Source organism: Triturus cristatus, chromosome 3_1 (genome assembly GCF_964204655.1).
Source record: "Triturus cristatus chromosome 3_1, aTriCri1.1, whole genome shotgun sequence".
NCBI lineage: Eukaryota > Metazoa > Chordata > Amphibia > Caudata > Salamandridae > Triturus > Triturus cristatus.
In genome coordinates, this window is record NC_140583.1 from 631,680,295 (window position 1) to 631,701,769 (window position 21,475).

A 21,475-nucleotide genomic window follows, 5' to 3' on the forward strand; every position below is an offset into this window, starting at 1 on the left:
TTTTTTTTTTGCAAAAAAAAAAAAATAATTCGCAGGGTGAAAACCCCCAAAAAAAATAATAATAATTTTTAATACGTAGTTTATTGTAAAATAAATATATAAAAAATAATACATAAATAAATTAGCATTTAAAAAACCGTACAAATTCACTGAAAAAACCATAGGTTTCACACACGTTATAGTTAGGAATTAGCATTTAAAAAACCTTGCTAATTCACTGAAAAAAACATAGGTTTCACACATGTTATAGTTAGCTGGACATTTTACTGATAAAAAACCAATGAAATTCCCCCGTTATAGTTACTGTAGGCAACTATAACTCACGCGACCGTAATCCTCTGCTGATGACATATGTGTCTTTATGAAAAAAAAATATTTGTAATATATGTATAGCTAAAATTTAATGGAAGAAGACATGGGCAAATAAGTGTCTAAATACAGTATTAGCATCAGCAGAGGATTGCAGTCTCGTGAGTTATAGTTGCCTACAGTAACTATAACGGGGGAATTTCATTGGTTTTTTATCAGTAAAATGTCCAGCTAACTATAACATGTGTGAAACCTATGTTTTTTTCAGTGAATATATATATATATATATATATATATATATATATATATATATCCTCCCCCCCCCCCCCAGTGGTAGTTGCCACTGGGTAGTTACGTTTAGGATTGTGTTTCCATAGGAAATTTATTTTTTGTTTTGCTTAAATCTTTTGTGCCGTTAGATAAATCTTCACAAAACTCTCCGAAAAAGAATGTGCCCACTTCAGCTCCTAACTGGAAAGTTTTGGGGGAATCCATCAAGCAGAGGCAGAGAAAAAGGGGGAAGTCCCAAAAAGCTTTTTGCCCATTCATGTTTCCATTCAAACTATAGACATAGCTACAGCCCAAACCACGGAACGGATTTACACCAAATTTGTCAGAAACCTAGCTCTTGGTCCAGAAAGAGTGCTTTTTGTGATTTGGTGTAAATTGTTTCAGTAGTTTTTGTTTTGAGCAATTAATGCTCAAAAGCGTTGTATATATCACACAGCAGAAGATACGCAGTTCCGACAGGTCTCAAGCTGAGATCTGATTGGCTGACACTACATCAACCAGGATGTGGCGGCAGCCATCTCAGGATTAGGGACTCAGTCGCGAGTCCTAAAATTAATTTTTTAAAAAGGAAAAAAAAAAGGGGGACAGGGTGGGGATACCCTGCCAGCCTAGTCCTGATGGTGGGGTCCACCATAACAACGTTTTTATTTTTAGAAACATTGCATCTTTTGCAGAGGATTTGTGAATTCACAGAGAATCTGCGAATCAGCAGCAAAGTTGAAAAAAATAAATAAAGAAGTGCTGGCTCTTGTGCTACTTAAAAAAAAAACTGGGTGTGTCATGGAGCGGTGGGGGTTTGGGGGTGGAGGGCTTCTTCAATTATTTCTTTAAGGGAGGGGGGCATGTGATCTCCTACCCAAGCCTCTGTGAGGCCCCAGAGACCCCATGCCCAGGCGCATGAGTCAATGAGAGGAGGGGGCGTGTCTCACTCCCCTTAAAGTTACCAGGGGATGGGGTCCTCATGGCCCCTTCTGGCTCAAGGAGGGGGGCACGTAACCCCCCCTACTGTTTACAAATATTATTTGACCCCGGGGGCTTGCGTCCCTGCGACACAAAGTAGCAAAAATAAAAACATCCTGGTCATGCATGGCTTGGGATTGGCAGCCTGCAGGGGGTTGGGTGCAAGGACGGTAACTATAATTTATGCCCTCGTACTTCACTGCTAATTATCCAACATTCTACATCACTCAGTTCAGTTAAAAAATAATGTTTATTTAGACCAATTGGTCTTTAAACCACAGCATTTACAATACCATTTAAAAATGTCCACATTGCTAAATTATGTTCTTAAACATTAAGAGTCATAAAATCCTTTAAAAAATAATTCTTAACAATTTTAAAACAGTTTTATAACAGATAATTTCATTTACAATTGGAAGGCACTAGCTACTCTTACGCCTCTAATGGGACGGGGAGCTTATATATACCTTGCATATATTTCCCAATGGCTATTGCTATATCTAAATGTTCCATATCAGCAAGAAGCTCCCATGCTTGTAAGCGCGTCCTTACACCATATTTTAAGAATATCGGACGGAGGAATAATTTACGTAAATTTAACTCATAACCTCTTCTATGACATTATTGATATCGTTGCAACATTTGCAATTAAATTATTGATGAGAAAACTGCACGGCGGGGGCGCCAGTTAAAGTTACCATAGGGCATAAGTTATAGTTACTAGAGTTAAATAACTGGTGATTTTCAGTAGTTTTGTTCATTTAAAACTCAGAACTCAGCCAGCTGTCTGCAACACATGGCAGAGTTTCGACAGTATGTGCCTGTGTCTTCCGCTGAAAGCTCAGTTTCTGTGGTTATGAGCTGTTAACAAAGTGAGAATCCTGCAAGAATTTTACAAGGCAACATTCTAAAAGAGCTTCTTGAGTAATAAACACAAGAAATCTGCACTACGCTCTCCCAGAGAGAAACAGGATAGATGAGAGGTTTACTCGCACTGTGAAAGAGAGTATCCAACTGGCAAAGCGTACTGATTGAATGGAGGGCACAGATCAATGATAATCCATTCAGATCTTTAGAGGGTAATCCCCACCCAGCATCACTGGCAGGAGTCCATTTGAACTCTGTAAAGAAGGAAACCTAACACAATTCTGTCTCTGAGTTGGGTGGATTGAAATAAAGGCTGGCGTGAAAGCAGAACTGAATGTGTTTGGAGGATGAAAGAACTGTGTGGACAGACAAACAACAAAACACTTTTTTGACACCAGAAAGGCGGCAGGCTTAACAAATGTAAAAGCAAAGGATTTAGAAGTGCTGCCTGAAAGCCACAACCAAGAGAAAACAAGTCCTCAAATTTACCAAACCATTGGTGGTGGGGAAAGTATTTGATACTACGTTCTTCTGTTGTGCCTCTGCATCAATTTTTTTTAAAATTACATTAATATAATTTCTTTACTTTATAAGAAGGGTCCAGCAACTGCAGTGTGCTACTCGAGATGCTCCTTTCTATGAATGGGTTTTAAAGCACCTTTTAATATATTTTTATGTTTACCTCTCCAAGGTGGGCACAGCGATCTTGGCAAGGGAAATGAAAAAAAAAAATAACGAAAATAGCAAGGAGTAAGTTGCCATGATCAATGTGCACGCCTGCGAGGTGATGTATGCGTGTGCACTGGTTACCAGGATAGGGCCATAAGGCCGCCTTCTGACGCAATGACTCATGTGCAGTAATACATGATCGGACAATGGGTTTTTTGTTTTGCCGATGTTAATCAGTATCGGCAATAAACACTGTTTTAACATTTGCTGGTGCGAAACAGAATAAGTAAAAAGCAATAGCAGAGCCAAAAGGCTAGACCTTTTGGCTTTGCCACTGCATATAGAGTATCTGTGCCACAACAAAGTCTACAACAACCACACGAAGGAGCTTTTCAAGATAGTCAAGGAATATTCCGACCCAGCAGCCATAGAAAATACCAACCACCCCTCCCAGGAACTCTGCCACAACTTCCACTACAACATTGCTACCATCTACAACAACTTTGACCCCCAACTGACCTCCCTCAGTCTCGAAAACCCCAGCCAACCAGCAAACACAGACCAAACGATAACCTGGTCGTGGCTCTCTACCCTGACTACAACAACCATTTTATCAACCATCCACTCTGGGGCACTCAACGGCCCCTGTCCCCATCATCTCTTCAACCTCGGAGCCATCCTAATCAGCTCAGAACTCACTAACATCCTCAACACCTCAATCTCCACCGCAACCTTCCGGGACAGCTGGAAAAACACCAAAGTCAAACCCCTACTAAAGAAACCTTCCGCCAACCCCAACGACCTCAAGAACTACCAAATTATTTCCATGCTCCCCTACCCAGCATAAGTACTTGAGAAGGCTATCAACCAACAGCTCACCAAACACCTGGAACACAAACACTTACACAACATTTCACAGTAAGAATTCCGCACCAATCACAGCACTGAGACCGCACCGATCGCTGCCATAGACGACACCAGAAACCTACTCGACCACAGAGAAACTGTAGCCCTGATCCTCCTTGACCTCTCAGTGGCTGTTGACACTGTCTCCCACCACACATTCATTGATAGACTCTGCTGTATAGGCATCCAGAAGAATGCCCTCAAATAGATCGCCTCATGCCTTATAGGACACACACATAGACTGTCTTCCTTCACCTCCGCCCCAAAGAACGTCATCTGCGGCGTACCCCATGGATCATCCCTCAGCCCCACCCTGTTCACCGCCAAATCAATGCATTTGCCGCCTCCTGCTTCCACACCCTCTGTATGCTCCGCAGAATCTTCAGATGGATCCCACTCGACACCAGAAAGACCTTCACTCAGGCACTTATCATCAGCCGCCTTGACTACAGCAACGCCCTCTACGCTGGAATTTCCACCCATCTCCTCAGAACACTCTGCAGAACACTGAAGCCAGACTCATCCTGGACCACCCCAAATGGACCCACATCACCCCACACCTCAGGAACCTCCACTGGCTCCCAGTTCAGAGGAGATGCCAGTTCAAGATCCTCACACACGCCTACAAAGACCTACATGACCAGGGACCGTCCTACTTAAACCATTGACCACAATTCCATAAGCCCTCAAGACACCTGCGTTCTATCTCACTTGTCCACGCCCCATGCCCCTGAACATGTCATGAGTGAAGTAATATGTGAAGTCATATGCAGTGCAATGCGGGGGCATAAGTTATAGGTATAGCTCAGGTAACTATAGCTGCTGAATTTTACTGGTCTTGTACAAGTGAAAGCTGAGCAGAACTACAATGTCCCTGTTTCAGTGAATTTCTACTTTTTTAAATTCCTATTTCCTAACTATAACACCCCTGTAACCTTTGTTTTTTAAGTGAATTTCTATCTTTTTTTAACTAGTAGTTGCATTTGCAGAGTGGTGGAGAAAGGTGGCAGGGCCTTCGACCACCTCTCAGCAATCCCGCTGTGTGGGACTTACTGGAGGTGACAGGAGGGCTTGTTGGCCTCCAAGGACCCTCTACAGCCAAGGGGACTTCATTCCCCAACCACTAATGCGGCAGGAGGCGCATTTTCAGAGTGGTGGAGAAAGGTGGCGGGGCCTCCAGTGACCTGCCAGTCCGGATCGGTTTTCATTTTGCTGTGTTAACCCCCCCCCCACGCCCCTCCCCCAACCCTCCCCTGGGACGATTTGGGCCCAGGGGACTCCATCCACCAGAGCCCGTACTTTTTTTTTTTTTTTTTAATTAAAGGGAGGGGGTGGGGTGCCCTCCCATCCCCCGAAGCCCGGTCTCTCATCTGGGTGCCCTGGTCCACCCAGGGCACCCAGTTACTTCTGTTTGGGACCACCATGGGGCAGCCCCAAGACCCCCATGGTACCTGCTGTCTCCCCACCTCCTACGGTAGCCGGAATTGCATTGACAGAGAGGGAGCTGCTGAACATGCAGCTCCCTCTCTGTCGATGCGATTGTGCTCTGCTTCTAGAAAGCGAGAGCATTTTTTCTGCTCTCGCTTGCTAGAAGCAGAGCACAGTTTGGCAAACAGCTATGTCCCAGGGGTGGGCACCCCAGGACATAGCAGTAGCTGGCTCTAGGGGATGGCGGTCCCCAGGGCCATTACTGGCTCCAGGAGGAGGGGCTGCATGGCCACCCTCCCTTTTTCAATTTTGCCCCAGGGAGGTGGTGGTCCCCAGGGCAGCAGGGGGGGGGGGGCTCCGTGCATCCCCAGCATTGTGTACAGAGAAAGCCCCGGGGAGGTGGTGGTCCCCAGGGCTGGTGGGGTCCAAGAGACACCCCTAATTATAATTAAATGAGCCCCAGGGACGTTACAGTCCTAGGGGCAGCAGGGGAGGCCATACGTGCCTTCACTGCTTTAATTTTTAAAGAAGCCCCGAGGAGGAGATGGTCCCCAGGCAATATTAAGCTCCAGGAGAGGGGGCCCATGCACCCCCCTTCTAGTATTAAAAAAATGCCCCCAGGACCTGGCTCACCTGGGGGCCGATAATTAACAAAGTGCTGGAGACCGCATTTTGTTTATTAAACTATTAAAATTAAACCAAAATGTTTTTTTTGCCCTGCTGGGTCCCTGTAAGGACCCAACCCCCTCACCCCCTCAATAGGCCTCAGGGTTCAGGGTATTTCTACCCTGCCCCCTTTTCTTTTTTTAAACGCTTTTTCTGTGACTCGGTTTAAGCCGAGTCACAAGATGGCTGCCAACACTTCCTGGTTTGAAGTGTTGGCAGCCAATTAGATCTCAGCACGAGATAGGGAGGGGTTGAGGATCCTCTGTGTCCCTATATAGGAAACTGCAGATTTCTTTACATTTCTCTGCAGCTACTGAAAGGATTTACACCAAATCACAAAAAGGGTTCTTTCTGGACCAATATCTACCTTTCTGCCAAATTTGGTGCAATTTCGTTCAGCAGTTCAGGCTGTAACCGTGTCTAAAGTTCCAAGGAAATTAACAGGGGAAAAAGTGTTTTGGGACCCCCCTTTTTCTAGGCCCCCGCTTGACGGATCACCCTGAGATTTTCAAGACAGCACCTGAAGTGAGTGCCAAATCGTCAACAGACTCCAAAGTTACTGGCAAATTAAAAAAACACTCGTCCTAGGGAAGCTACATCCTAACTATACCGACATACTGGTGTCTGCCAGTGGGATGTAGGATATATATATATATATATATATATATCTTGTTATTGGGATTCGGAAGTGGTGTTTATATATGCGCAAAAAGGCTTTTTTAATTTTACAGCTCAGCGTGGATGGCACTTGCTAATCCTATGCTTAAAGACTTTGCTGTAGGAATGGCAAAAGACTTTCGCCCTTTCTATCTCAGCGTGGATGGTAATGTGCTAATCCTATGCTTAAAAACCAAGTGTCTTCAGACAGGGCATATATATATATAGGTAGTGATCCAGGCGGTTCACCATTGAAACGCGTCTAGGTCTTTGTTGGATTAAAATTCTCTTTGCCATCATCTCACGGAGTCGGTGCCTGTCTTTCGCTGTTGCCAGGATTGATATATATATATATATATTCACTGAAAAACCATAGGTTTCATGCACATTATAGTTAGGAATTAGCATTTAAAAAACCTTAGAAATTCACTGAAAAAACCATAGGTTTCAGGGGTGTTATAGTTAGCTGGACATTTCACTCGTACAAAACCATTGAAATTCCTCCGTTATAGTTAGTTCTGCTAACTATAACTCGCACGCCCGCAATCCACTGCTGATGATGTCACATATTACATCATTCATGACATGGTCAGTGACATCACTGATGACATCTCAAATGACATCACTGATGACATCATCCAGTGAATGTGGTTGGTTCGTTATTTAAATATGTATTATATATATAGCAATCTGCATTGAAGAATGAGTGGATATATAAATATCTGGATGGAGGATTTAGTAGCAGTGTGATTGACTGTTTACTTGACTAATTTATAGTGTCTCACTAAATCTATTGGATAGTAATTAAACTGTGTGAATATCTGTATCACTTTGTCAGTTGTTGTGTAAACTGCTGCACCAGTTGGTTACTAGCTACGTGAAGGTCTATATTAGTTTCTGATTAGTTAACTGAGTATTTGTATGGGAGAGTGAATATGTGTGTGTGGTTCGTTGGGGGGGTGTGACTGCCCAAAGATGTGTGAATAGTTGATTCAGTAGGTATATGAGGTTAAGACTGCATGTTATAACAGTTGTTTGGGTGAGTGAATATCTTTATGGGTGTGGTGATGAGCAAATGTATCTCTCAATGGTACATGTCCAACAAACAAGAAAAATAAAAGGCAGTGTATGTGACAGTTGTATATAAATAAGTATACATAAGACTCAGTGATTGTATGAGTGACTGTATGGATAACTATATACTTGTAATAGTGATTTTATAACACACTAAGTATGAGTTACTATCTATACGAATAAATGAAGTGGTGTTTGTATAAGTGTGTAGCTGACTAAATGTACATATGATCCATTGTTTGGATAAGTGAGTAGGATGACTGCATAAGTGAATAGGATCTGTGCTGGTGTGTAATGTCGATATAGGTGTATAAGTATATTTCATAGTGTTCTATTGATCATTGACAGCATGTATGAGTGAATCTATAGGTAAGTGATTAGATGTGTGTGTAGATCTAGGAATCACTGAGTGGGTTTTTAGAAACTTGTATTGGTGTGTCAATGGATTCAAATATGGTACTCTGTATTTTACAGTGAGTGATGAAAGGTTATACTAGTGTATGATGAGGTGTATCTGATTGTCACGTGGATGATGTCATCAGTGATGTCATTTGAGATGTCATCAGTGATGTCATTAGTGATGTCACTGACCATGTCATGAATGATGTAATATGTGACATCATCAGCAGTGGATTGCGGGCGCGCGAGTTATAGTTAGCAGAACTAACTATAACGGAGGAATTTCAATGGTTTTGTACGAGTGAAATGTCCAGCTAACTATAACACCCCTGAAACCTATGGTTTTTTCAGTGAATTTCTAAGGTTTTTAAATGCTAATTCCTAACTATAACGTGCCTGAAACCTATGGTTTTTTCAGTGAATTTCCATGGTTTTTTAAACGCTAATTTGTAACTATAACGTGCCTGAAACCTATGTTTTTTTCAGTTAATTTCTAATGTGTTTTAAATGCTAGTTTCTAACTACGCCTACAGAGGTAGGACATGTGAAGAAAGAAGAAAAAACACACAGAAAGAAGAAAAAGAAATGCAGAAAAAAGCAAAAGAAGTCAACAAAGACGAAGAAAAGTGCAGGAAGAAGGAAGACATGCAGAAAGAACAAACAGAGGAGAAGAAAGAGGCCTTGTTGCAAAATCATCCAGTACCCTCAACTTTTTCAGATGGGTACTGGTGGTAACTGACTGACTAACAAGTCCTAGAGCCAGTGCTATGCTAAAAGACACTTAGAATACAGTTAAAACACCTACATACACTAGGGAACACTATGCGTTGGGGTACCACTGTGATTCGAATGACCTCCTCTGTAAGCCCCTAGTACATAATAGGGCAGGGGGATTAAAACTACCTCTTAAAACGCGCCACAGGGTGCGTTTGCACACTGGTGAAGGGGGGGGGGGGCTTAGCTGACATGTGCAAACACGCCCTGTGGCCGGAATTCCCCTTGAATCCTGAGTGTCCCTTGGGTCCAACTAGCTCACCAGGTATCTCCAGTTAGCGCCACAGAGCTGCGTTACAGAGAGGTGTAAAAAGTGGCACGGCCTGGACCACCTCTCTGCAACGCAGCGCAGTGGCGCTTACTGGAAGCACCTGGTGGGCTAGTTGGCCCCCAGGGGCCCTCAGGATTGAAGGGGAATTAATTCCCCAACTTAAAACACGCCACAGGGCGTGTTTGCACGCGTCACCTCAGGCCCCGTTCCCTCCCTTCACCACTGGGTAAACGCGCCCTGTGTCCGTTCTAAGTTGGGAAATTAAGTCCCCTTGAATTCTAAGGGTCCCTAGGGTCAAACTAGCCCACCAGGTACCTCCAGTAAGCGCCACAGAGCTGCGTTGCAGAGAGGTGTAAAAAGGGGCGTGGCCTCAGAACACCTCTCTGCAACGCAGTCCCCTGGCGCATACTGGAGGTTCCTCGTGGGCTAGTTGGCCCCCAGGGACCCCCAGTATTCAAGGGGAATTAATTCCCCAATTTACAACGCGCCACAGGGCGCGTTTGCAGAGTGTTTTTGTGAGGGGGCGGGGCCTAGGGACAATCGCGTGTCTTCTTTTTTTGTGGAATTTTTTTTGAAAGGAGGGCTGTGTGGCCCCCTTTCCTTTTACTCTTTTGGGGCCCTGGGGACCCCATCCCCCAGGGCCTGACCCCCTACTTAAAATAAAAATAATTTATTTACGGGAAGGGGGCCGCATGGTTCCCCTCCCGTGGCCAATTCCGGGCCCCGGGGACCCCATCCCCCAAGGCATGGCCAATTTAAAAAAAAAAAAAATGTATGGAGGGGGGCTGCGTAGCCACCCTCCTCGGGCCAACTATGGCCCCGGGGACCCCATTCCCCGGGGCCGGCCTTTGATTAAAAAAAAAAAATGTTTAATTTATTTTGGGGAGGGGGGCCGCGTGGCCCCCCTCCCGGGCCACTTATAGCCCCGGGGACTCCATCCCCCGGGGCTGGCCACATCGTTGGGGACCGTGGGGGGGTCCCCAATCCCCCACGGTCCCAGCAGGCTCCCTGCCTCCTGCGGGAGCCGGCATTGCTTTTCCACATGGGGAGCAGCTAACATTCTGCTCCCCATGTGGAAAAACAATCTGCTTTGCTTCATTGAAGCGAGAGCAGATATCCCTGCTCTCGCTTCAATTAAGCAAAGTAGTTTGCAATGACAGGGTGGGAGCCGCGAGGCTCCTGCCCTGTCATTGCAAACTACAGTGTCCCGTGGGTGGGCACCCCGGGACACTGCAGGAGCCGGCCCTGGGGGGTGGCGGTCCCCAGGGCCATCAAAGGCTCCAGGAGGGGGGGCCGCGCGGCCCCCCCTCCCACTTAATTTAAAGACCCCTATGTTAAATATTTAGTGCCCCGGGGAGGTGGTGGTCCCCGGGGCATGTGGGGGGGGGGGGGGGGGCTCAAGCCCTCCCCACACAGGTTTATTATTTTTTTAAAAAGCCCCGGTGGTGGCGGTCCCCGGGGCTGCGGGGGGGCAGTGAGCCCCCTGCATATATTATCACAAAGCCTGGGGCGGCCTTTGAGCCCCCCCCACCTATGTATATTAAAGCTCCGGGGGGTGGTGGTCCCAGGGGCTGGGGGGGAGCTGAGAGCCCCCCCCATAATTCAGTAAAGCCCGGGGAGGTGGCGGTCCCCGGGGCTGGAGGGCCCCTCAGGGCCTCCCATTCAAATATGCCTATTGCCCCCGGGACTTGGCCCCCCCGGGGACTAATTAAAAATGAAGCGCGGAAGTCCGCGCTTCGTTTTTTTTCTTCACTGCGGGATGCACAGATCCTAAGCGCATCCCGCGATTTTTTAATAAAAAAAGGTTTTGGCCTTGGGGGTCCTTGTGGGACCCCCTGAGCAGACCTAGGGGGTCAGGGTGTTTCTACCCTGCCCCCTTTAGGCGTTTTTTGCGTTTTTTTCACTGCTTTCTTGTGCCTCGGTTACCGAGGCACAAGGTGGATGCCAACACTTCCTGGTTTGAAGTGTTGACAGCCAATTAGCATAAAGCTTGTGCTCAGGAGGATCCGCAGCCCTAGATATATCTATCTTTTTACTTTTGAATATCTCAGGAACTACTGAATGGATTTACACCATTTAACCAAAAGGCACGAGTGTGAACCAAGGGCTACCTCTTTGCCAAATTTGGTGTAATTCCGTTCAGCAGTTCGGGCTGTAGCTGCGACTATGGAAAATTGCATGGGGAAAACATGTTTTGGGACCCCCCTTTTTACTCGGCCCCCGCTTGACGAATCACCCCGAGACTGGAGCGGGCCACGAGTTTTGAAAATTTTGCGAGATTCATCATCCGGCGCCACATTTATTCCAAATAGAATGTTGCGGATTTCCTATGGATAATAGGTCCTAACTATTTACTGGGGAAGGAAGGAAGGAAGGAAGGAAGGACAGACAGACAGATATACCCAGACAATTTGTCTTTGAAATCAAGAATAATGTATGTCAATTTTTAGAGGAATCGGATAATGTGTTCCAATCTCATTTACAAAACAGTGTTGATGATGGTTTCATTTCTCCAACTCCATGAGAAAGAATATCTTGATACGTTTCTCTGAAAATACCAAATGATTATTTTCACTATTCAAACCAGAACAAATATACACTCCGAATGCATTTTGCACATGAAACTGTACTTTTTCAGGAGGAACCAACTCTGTGAGGAAGAAATGATCAATAAAGAAAAATTCTCAATAGAAAAACTCTAGTCACTTTTGTTCTAAAGCAACGACATACTTCGGCACTCAGCTGAAAATATAGAATATAATGTTTAAACTTCAAAACCGTTCAGTGCCAAATAAAGGTCAATTTTTCCTATAATAGGGAGCTTTCACCACACATTAGAAAAACACTCTTTAGAAAGCAGTAATCCAAAAGACATTAACTCTCATCAAACCATCCGTCTCATTAATACCAAGCATCTTCAGATGGCAATCCACCATGTCTGCTGGACCGAAAAGTACAACTCATTCTCAAGTGTCAAGTCATACCCATGAATCTAGTAATACATTATATATCTCAGGCTGACTTTAAGGGGGTGCAAAAGGTAGTGCTGTGATCAAAATATCACATGATTTTGCTTGTGGGATCCTTGACACAAAGCAGGCTACCATTGGCAATGCCAAATCTTTAAGAGTTACTCTTGATAATAAACTTAACCTTGAAATGCATATCAATGCTATGGCTAAGTGTGCGTGTTTCTAACCGCGCCTCCTGTGGGGAATTGGCCAATTCTAGTACATGATCTAAAGACCGTGGTCCAATCAGTGATGCTGTCAAGGACTCAATGTGGCACCTCCTTGTTGACTGGACTTCCTAAAACACACCTCGCCAAAAGCAAGTCTTCGTGCTGCAGCACATCGTGCTTCTGGAACTGAAAGCTCTGATCACATCACAGCAGTGCTAATAACTCTCAAATGGCTACTCACAGAAGCCAGGGTTCTTTAGAAGGTGACGTGCATTACCCACACAGTTCTAAATATGGCTAAGCCTTTGTTACGTTGCAGCAAAACTCAAAAGGTCCGGGAGGTTTAGATCCCTGCATAGCTCGGAAGCTCTTCTTTTTGAGCCTCCACCTTTTAAACTGGAACAGACAACAGCACAATCCTTCACTGGGAGTGCAACTAGAATTTTTTTAATTCCCTTCCTCCAGACTTATGAACCACTGCATTTCTAGACACCTTCAAATTTGAGCTGAAAGCACTCCTCTTTTAAAAGATACCTTTTGTGAACTCCTAGTCAACTCCGCTGTATGACAACGTCCTACTGTCTTCCATCCTCTTTCTTCCTTCATCACTCCTTCTTTTAGCTGGTCCTCTTAGCCCCACCTTTCCTCTCCCTCATTTCTATTAAGGTTCCTGTTTAGCCTATGTTGTCCCCAAGTGTTTTCTTTCGCCCTTAAGTATACATCACCCCATGTATATCGTCTTTGCTTGTCTATAATCTTATACTTATCTTGATTGCCAGGGTACTCTAAGCGACATCTTGGATTCTGCTCCTGGTTTACAATACTCTCCTCCTCCCCCTTTCCTTAGTCATGTACTTCTTGCAAACATCTACAGTCTCCCATTGCTTTTGCGCATGATGAAGTTAACTTACAATGTTTCACAATTGTTCTTGCTTTAGCTAAATTTGTCTCTAATGTGTCACTGTTTACACTACATAAAACGTCATAAATTTATAAAATATAAATACCCACATAACTGATAAAGTAATTCTTTATTTTCACTATATGCAAAACATCGACCTTTTCTTGAAAATAATGATTTTATCATGAAGGAATAAGGATTTATATGAAAAAGTGTGAATTGCACAGTGGTATTAGAAGCCAACAGTGCATATGTGGTGCATGCAAAGTAGTGCAACCAGATGGGGGCACAAACCAATGGTTGGTGAGTGTTTATTGTTACTTGGGTCCATAGACTACTTGGGACCTACCATCTACTGCACACAAATGTAATAAAATAGAAGTAATGGAGTACTACAGCAAATAATTTGTTAAGAGTGCCTATTGGCATCTTACCTAGTTTTAGAATTATACAAAGGCTGCCTATTATCCCACAATCAATCATAGCATTTATAAAGCGCACTACATACCCGTGAGGGTCTCAAGGCGCTGGTGGGGGTGAGGGGACGCTGCTTCTGTTCGAAGAGCCAGATCTTGAGAAGTCTCCTGAAGGTTAGAAGGTCTTCGGTCTGCCGCAGGCGGATGGGGAGGGTGTTCCATGTCTTAGTGGGAGAATGATTTGCTGCCGGCGGTAACTATTTGGATACGGGGGACGGTGGCGAGGGCTCGGTCTGCGGAGCGGAGCTGGCGGGTAGGGGTGTAGAGGCTGAGTCGGCTGTTGAGGTACGCTGGTCCGGTGTTGTGGAGTGCCCTGTGTGCGTGGGTGAGGAGTTTGAAGGTTATCCTCTTGTTGATGGGGAGCCAATGCAGGTCTCTCAAGTGGGGTGTGATGTGGCTGCGGCAAGGGATGTCCAGGATCAGGCGTGCGGAGGCGTTCTGGATGCGTTGAAGCCGTTTCAGGAGTTTGGCCGGGGCTCCTGCGTAGAGTGCGTTTTCGTAGTCCAGTCTACTGCTGACAGGGGCCTGGGTGATCGTCCTTGTTTCGGTGGGTATCCACTTGAAGATCCTGCGAAGTATGAGGAGGGTGTTGAAGCAGGAGGAGGAGTGTTGGAAAACGAGGCAGCATCTGTGAGGCCTGCACAAATAACATGACTACATTTGTCCTTCACTGGGAGCCAAACACCCAATTGTAGCGCCTGACTCTCAGAGGATAGCGTTGCAGAGCAGTCTGAGGCTTACTCAAGGGAGGTGGTGTGGGCTAGTAATCGCCATTTCCAGGTGCACAAAAATAACACTCAATAATTGATTGTCCAGTCTGTACTTTGCTTTATAAAAGTAAGAGTACATTTATTAAACACACACACCACTCAATACTATGCACCAATTTACAAATATACATAAATTGTTGGAATTACTTTGTGACATTGCATAACATCTCCACCCCTCCCACAGGGGAGGTGGGGTCTAGTACCACCACTCCCATGTATGCACATCAACTTGCCCCCAATGCAGTTAGTTGAACATAACCTGGAGCGAGGGCCCTGCGCACTGGCACCATCCCAGTGGCGACCCACCTCATTACCTCAACAAGCATTAAAAAGGGGTAAACCTGCCTTGGTGACCCATGACCCTGACTGAGCATCTCCTACTGACCATAAAGTATGCACCTCTATATCTTAAGGGCTAGCAGTCTGGGGACTTCACCTAAGCGCAACAGCAAGAATCCATGTTTACGCACACTTTAGAATGACAGTACTCATCACCTTGGTTGATCATTTGAATGCATTGCAATTACAGCCCCTAAAGGCATCACAGATGAAATCACAGGATTGCGCATATACAGCCAGAAACCCTAGCAGGACTGTCTGGCAACATAGCCCCACTTGGCTTATGACATCTCCTTACACATGTGACTTACAGTCCCTTCAAGAGAAGTACTCCTGGCAACTACACTTCTCCTGCAGTGCGCCTCTTCACTTTAAAAGGAATCACAGGTAAAAGCATGGAATTACGTAAATACAGCCAGACCCCTAGCAGGAAGGTCCAGCAACATAACTCCATTTAGCTTAACATCACCTTACACATGTACTTCACTTTACACATGTGACTTTCAGTCCACCTAAAAAGAAAAAACCAATAGTAAATGCATTTCGGTGCAATTACACCACTTCACCTCCAGGGGATGCCCTTCTCCAGACATCCCCAACTCAGCCCTTCACTCCATGATGCACTTCATAGTACACCCTCAGCTGTAGAACATAAGTTCCAGCCTAGAAGGTGTTAAAGGCTGGCTGAGCCCTTGAGGGGTTATTCTTTCAGATGCCCCGTGAAACTTATGGTTGGACTGTTCTTCTTTATGCTGGGGGAGGCTGCAGTGCTCCTGCAGCCCCCCTGCACCCATTTTCACACATGAGGGTGACCCCCTCCTCTGGGGGCCACCAGGCACCAAATTGGCAGATTTCTTCGTGCTGGGGGGGACCTTCTCTTCCTGTGCAAGCACTTTTTAAAAGTTGAGTAGGGGGCTGGCAGGAAGTCTCTGTTGGTCCTATCAAACAGCGACACATCACATCCCTGCCCCTGCTCCCTCCTTCTTGGCCAGCCTCTGAGCTTGTTCAAAATGGCGTAGTCCAGGGTTTCTGCCACACGTCTCGGAAGCACCTTCCCCCCAAGCTGTCTTCCCTCCTTGGTGCAGCCTGGTGCCTGGCACCCAGCGACAGCGGTTGATGGATTGGCCTGTAGCCCCACCCATCTTCTCTTCGTGGAGAGGAGGCCCTCGCTTGTGGAAGAAAGGTTATCAATCCATCCAGCTGAGGTCAGCCCTCAGCCTGGGTCTGGTCATGGCTGGCTCAGAGAAATATGACAGTTCTGGATGACCCAAAAGCAGTACAAATATGACTTTGGACTCTGCAGAATACTTATTTTCACATTCGCTACATTGGACTTAAGTGCGTGTCTGGAATCTGTAGGCCTAACGGAAGTTAATCTAGCCATGGACCCCACATTCCCTTAGGGGATTAATGAAGTTAAAACACAGTAAAACACACTGACTTTCCCTGGCATGTTTCTTTCCAGCCTATAAAGCCTATTCCATGTACACACGTGTCTGCATGTAACCAGCCCGGTGTCTCTTACTCCAGCTGCTGCGCAGTGGCCTGGTCAAGCCAGGGGAACACCAGTAAAATCCCCATGCAGTCTCTTACATCCTGAGTTCACTGTGGGTGAGTCCCAACTTATGAGGCTCCCCCACAGTAAAAGCTCAACAATTAGGTGCTCAAAATGCGAAAAATCCGGGCGGCCCATAGTGTCAGGACCACCTTCTAACAAGGAGACTGCGTTGACCTGCTTCATCATGGAAAGGGTGGAGTCGAGGATGACCCCTAGGTTGCGTGCGTGGTCGGTGGGTGTAGGGGGTGCTCCTAGTGCAGTCGGCCACCAGGAGTCGTCCCAGGCCGAGGGGGTGGAACCGAGGATGAGAACCTCCGTCTTGTCCGAGTTCAGCTTCAGTCGGCTGTTTCTCATCCAGTCGGCGACGGCCTTCATTCCTTCGTGGAGGTTGGTTTTGGCGGTGTGGGGGTCTTTGGTGAGGGAGAGGATCAGCTGGGTGTCATCGGCATAGGAGATGATGTTGAGGTCGTGCTGTCGTGCGACGTGGGCGACCGGTGCCATGTAGATGTTGAACAACGCTGGGCTGAGGATGAGCCTTGGGGTACGCCGCAGATGACCTCGGTGGCTTCGGAGCGGAAGAGGGGGAGGCGGATGCTCTGTGTTCTGCCGGAGAGGAAGGAGGTGGTCCAGTCGAGGGCCTTCTCTTGGATTCTGGCGTCGTAGAGGCGTGTTCGTAGTGTGCAGGTGGCTGACAGGTCCAGGAGGATGAGGGCCGCGGTTTCTCCGTTGTCAAGCAGGGTCCTGATGTCATCGGTGGCGGCGATGAGGGCAGTTTCGGTGCTGTGGTTGCTGCGGAACCCGGACTGGGATGGGTCCAGGATGCTGTTCTCTTCGAGGAAGCTGGTCAGTTGTTTGTTGATGGCCTTTTCGATGACCTTCGCCGGGAACGGGAGCAAGGAGATGGGTCGGAAGTTCTTGAGGTCCTTGGGGTCCGCCTTGGGCTTCTTGAGTAAGGCGTTGATCTCTGCATGCTTCCAGCTCTCCAGGAAGGTCGCTGTCTCGAAGGAGATGTTGATGGTTTTCCAGAGATGGGGTGTGATGGTGCTGCTGGCTTTGTTGAAGATGTGGTGTGGGCAGGGGTCTTCTGGGGATCCGGAGTGGATGGTGTTCATGATCTTGATGGTGTCGTCGTCGTTGATGTTGGTCCAGGCGAGCAGGCGGTTGGTGCGGGTGGTGGTCGTGGGAGCGGGGGTCTCAGTGGTTGCCGGGGTGGTGACGGTGTCGAAGCTGTCGTGGATGTCTGTGATCTTGCGATGGAAGAAGGTGGCCAGCGAGTCGCACAGGTCTTGTGACGGTGGGATGTCATTGGTGTTGGAGCTGGTGTTGGAGAGTTCCTTCACGATGTTGAAGAGCTCTTTGCTGTTGTGTGCGTTGTTGTCTAGGCGGTCTTTGAAGGAGGTCCTTTTGGCGGATCTGATGAGGTGGTGGTGTCTGCGGGTGGCGTTCTTGTGGTCTGTGTAGCTTTCCGGTGTTAGTTCACGGCAGGTTCGCTTGGAGGCCTGGAGGTCTTCGGTGAACCAGCTGGACCTCTTGCTGGTGTGGGTGTTGGAGGGCTTCTTGAGCAGGGCGAGGGTGTTGGCGCAGTCTTCGATCCACTGTCTGAGGCTACGGGCTGCCGGGTCGGTCGGGTCTGCGGTTGGGCTCTGGGCGAGGGTGGTGGTTAGCTGGTCCTTGGTGACTTTGCTCCAGCGACGGTGAGGCATCTGCTGGGTGCAGTGGTGTGTGGTGGGTTTCCGGAAGGTGAAGTGGATGCAGCGGTGGTCGGTCCAGTGGAGTTCGGTGGTGCGGTTGAAGGAGACGTGGGCGCTTGCTGGGAAGATGGTGTCGAGCGTGTGGCCGGCGGAGTGGGTGGGTGTTGTGACGGGTTGTCAGAGTCCGAGGTTGGCGATCAGGGTGGAAGAGTTGGAGTTGTTGTTGTTCTCGAGGTGGAAGTTCAGGTCCCTGAGGAGGATGTCGTCCGTGGAGGCAAAGGCATGTGTGCTGATGAAGTCGGCGATGGAGTCACTGAACTGCGGTCGGGGTATGGGGGGACTGTAGATGAGGGTACCTCTGAGGGTGGTGCTGGGGTCGGTGTGGATCTGGAAGTGTAAGTGTTCGGCGGTGCTGAGGGTGTCGTCAGAGTCTGAGATTTTGAGAGTGTTCTTGTGGACGATGGCAATTCCTCCTCCTACTCTGTTGGTGCGGTCCTTGCGGGTGATCTTGTAGCCTTCCGGGATGGCTATGGCGATGTCGGGTGCCGAGGAGGGGTTCAGCCAGGTCTCCATCAGGAAGGCGACGTCTGGGGCGTTGGTGTTGAGTAGGTCCCAGAGTTCGACGGTGTGTTTGCGGGCAGAGCGGGTGTTGAGCAGGATGCATCTGAGGAAGTTGTGTTCTTCGGTAGGTGGGTTGGCGGGCCGGATGCTAGTGAAGCTGCAGTTCCGGCAGGAGAAGGGTCCTTGGGTGCACTTCAGGGCGGCCAGGCAGCAGGTGCGTGATCGGCCGGCGGTGAGTGCGTAGAGGGTGCTGGCATCTTAGCGGAGTCGGGCGTCGTGGCGTTCGCGGGGGCCAGGGGTTCTGGTGCTGGGCGCTGTCCGGGCGCAGACGGGCTTGCCTTAGGTGCCATAAGAAGGGGAGGTGGGAGGGAGGAGGAGCTGGGAGGGGGTGGGGGGGGAAAAAAAACGGCGAATGGGCAAGGGGGGGGGGGGGGGGGGGTTGGCTCGCAGGAAGTGGTACCGGCGAGAAACAGAGGGCAAATCGGGCAGAATAGCACAGAAGCACTTACAGAAGGCAAGAAGCACAAGTACAATTTACAGAAGGCAAGGAGCGGAGGGGGTGAATAATCAACTGAGTGCTGGATATTTCTAGCATTATGATACTAATAGTCCTGAGCATAATAAAATACAACAAACCTATATATCCCAAAATGAAAATAAAAAAAAATCAGGAATAAATCAAGTTCTTAAACCTATGATGTGTATATATTGGCAGGCCCTTCCATGGTGAGAAATCAATCATGCATGATTTTGTTTAGTCGTAGATTTAATTTCACCTGCTGGATTTGACCAGCTGATCAAAAGTCACCGCCAAATGTTTCCAAACAAACATTTTCCAATGCCACTGCGTTATAACTCACCTCTGTGCAAGATCTTTAAACTCCACAGGTAGGTAAGGCCTTTGACAACCTGCAGAAGAAAAAGGAAGCAACTTAGAGGCAGGAACATAACCATGAACAAAACCCACCTCCCTCCACCATAACACCGTGCTTTCAGAGTCTCCCAGGGTTTTTAGCCGGTGTTGCTTTCCAATCTGTGACTTATAAATTTGTGATTTCCATTCAAAGGACAGGCATGATGATCTTAGCATGCAAAAGGCACCAACTAAAAAGCCGGGATTGGAGAAAAGTGTCAAGCATGACCTGGGGCAACTTGGCAGCCACTGTTATTTGTTTTGTTCTTCCTGAATTTCAGAGAGGTTACAAACTTCGGCTGAGGCCAAATAAAATACCATAGTTTACATTTTTTGAAACGGCATGAGAATTAGTTTCTATTTTGCTTATTTAGTGTGGAATCTGGTGTCTGGCGTTTGATTTTGAGAATGCGAATTAGTTGGTAGCAGTAACCATGAGCTTTTTGGCTGTGTACTGAATGGGATCGGAAACTCTATGTGAAAGTTTAACGATTTTGCACTGGGAGTCAGGGAGGGAAGAAGTCACCAAGCCATACTGGAAACCGGTGTTGGGTTTGCTTTCAGACACCTATATCAAATGCAGAAGATCCTTCCCGAACGACTCCAAGACAGAGTTAGTCATCAGCATATAGCTTGCTAGAAAATATTTTATTGCCAAATAGGAAGCTTCATATAGAAGCTAAAGACCACATATGAGGTGGACTCTTTATACACAACAGCCGACGGAGAGAGGTGGTAATTTGGAAAACTGAATTTAGACAAATGTTTCTGCTAGTGAAGACAGGAGAAAAACCATTTCCTCCCCATGACTTCACAGACATTGTAGTGTCCGGTGTCAAATGAAAGGAAAGGTTTTAGAAGTATGAGCTGCCATTTTGAGGTTGGCTATTCTGGTGCGGCACCAAGGTTTTGTCAGAGAGGGATGTTTGGAACTGATAATATTTTCCCAGTTTAACTTTAGTTAAACAGTAACTTCTTATTTTAATTTTTCCAACCTGAAAAGGAGTGTATGATGGTCTATACCTGTCCAGCTCAGCAGGGTCTGGAAATGTTTATGCAATGAAGAATATGACCAGTTTAAAGTTAAAAGCAATGTTCTTCAAACTGTGCTTCGATACTCTCCCGTCCTCTGCAAACTTGGGGACAGGTGGAGTGATTAGAGTAGCCCGAGGCCACAGAAGATTTGAGGACACAAGCATTTTCAGCCAAAATGATTGAAATGTAAAATATGTTAATGTAAGAAAATAAAAGGTAACTATCCTCAATATTTTGTCATAGTTTATGGGACAGAATAAACCATCTGCCACACCTACATCACTTAATCATTTTGGTACCTCCTACAATATATCTTTCATTTCATATACTGTATTTGTTGTAAGAAAAAGGTAGCAGATTTCAGATTTAAAAAAAACTTTTCTTTCAAGATGCCTCCACCTCCGTTTTGACTTGAAATAGTTTGCCCTCCTGTAGTGTTTCACATTGCATTTTTTCAGAGAACATGCCATTATGCCCCACTATACTGTTTTAGTTACCCTGCAATACTTGGCATTTTAAAAATTAAAATTGTGAGGATATAGAATTCTATTTTGAGGGAACCAGACTAAATTATTTTAGCCACAGAGGGGGGAGTATTGGCACAAAAACATTTGAAGATCACTGGTTTAAAGAAATGGAGAGAAAGGCGATGTAAGATAAGCTGATCATAGTGCCGTGGAGGAAGTCATCCTCTTAAGAGGTGGCCTTGAGAGAAGTGATATTGTTGATAACTTTAACCATGTGAAAAGTAGGAAGGACTGGAACAGAATGGAATTTCC

General features: G+C 46.6%; 1 protein-coding gene across 2 annotated transcripts in view; it reads right to left on the reverse strand.

Annotated features, from left to right (window-relative positions):
• MAP2K5 (mitogen-activated protein kinase kinase 5) overlaps positions 1-21,475 on the reverse strand; it is a 1,189,932-nt gene that overhangs the window by 546,632 nt on the left and 621,825 nt on the right. For both annotated transcript variants that reach the window (XM_085644598.1, XM_085644597.1), the window contains one exon: positions 19,609-19,657. In XM_085644598.1, the coding sequence (XP_085500724.1) occupies positions 19,609-19,657 (49 nt within the window). The remainder of the gene's footprint in view (positions 1-19,608; positions 19,658-21,475) is intronic.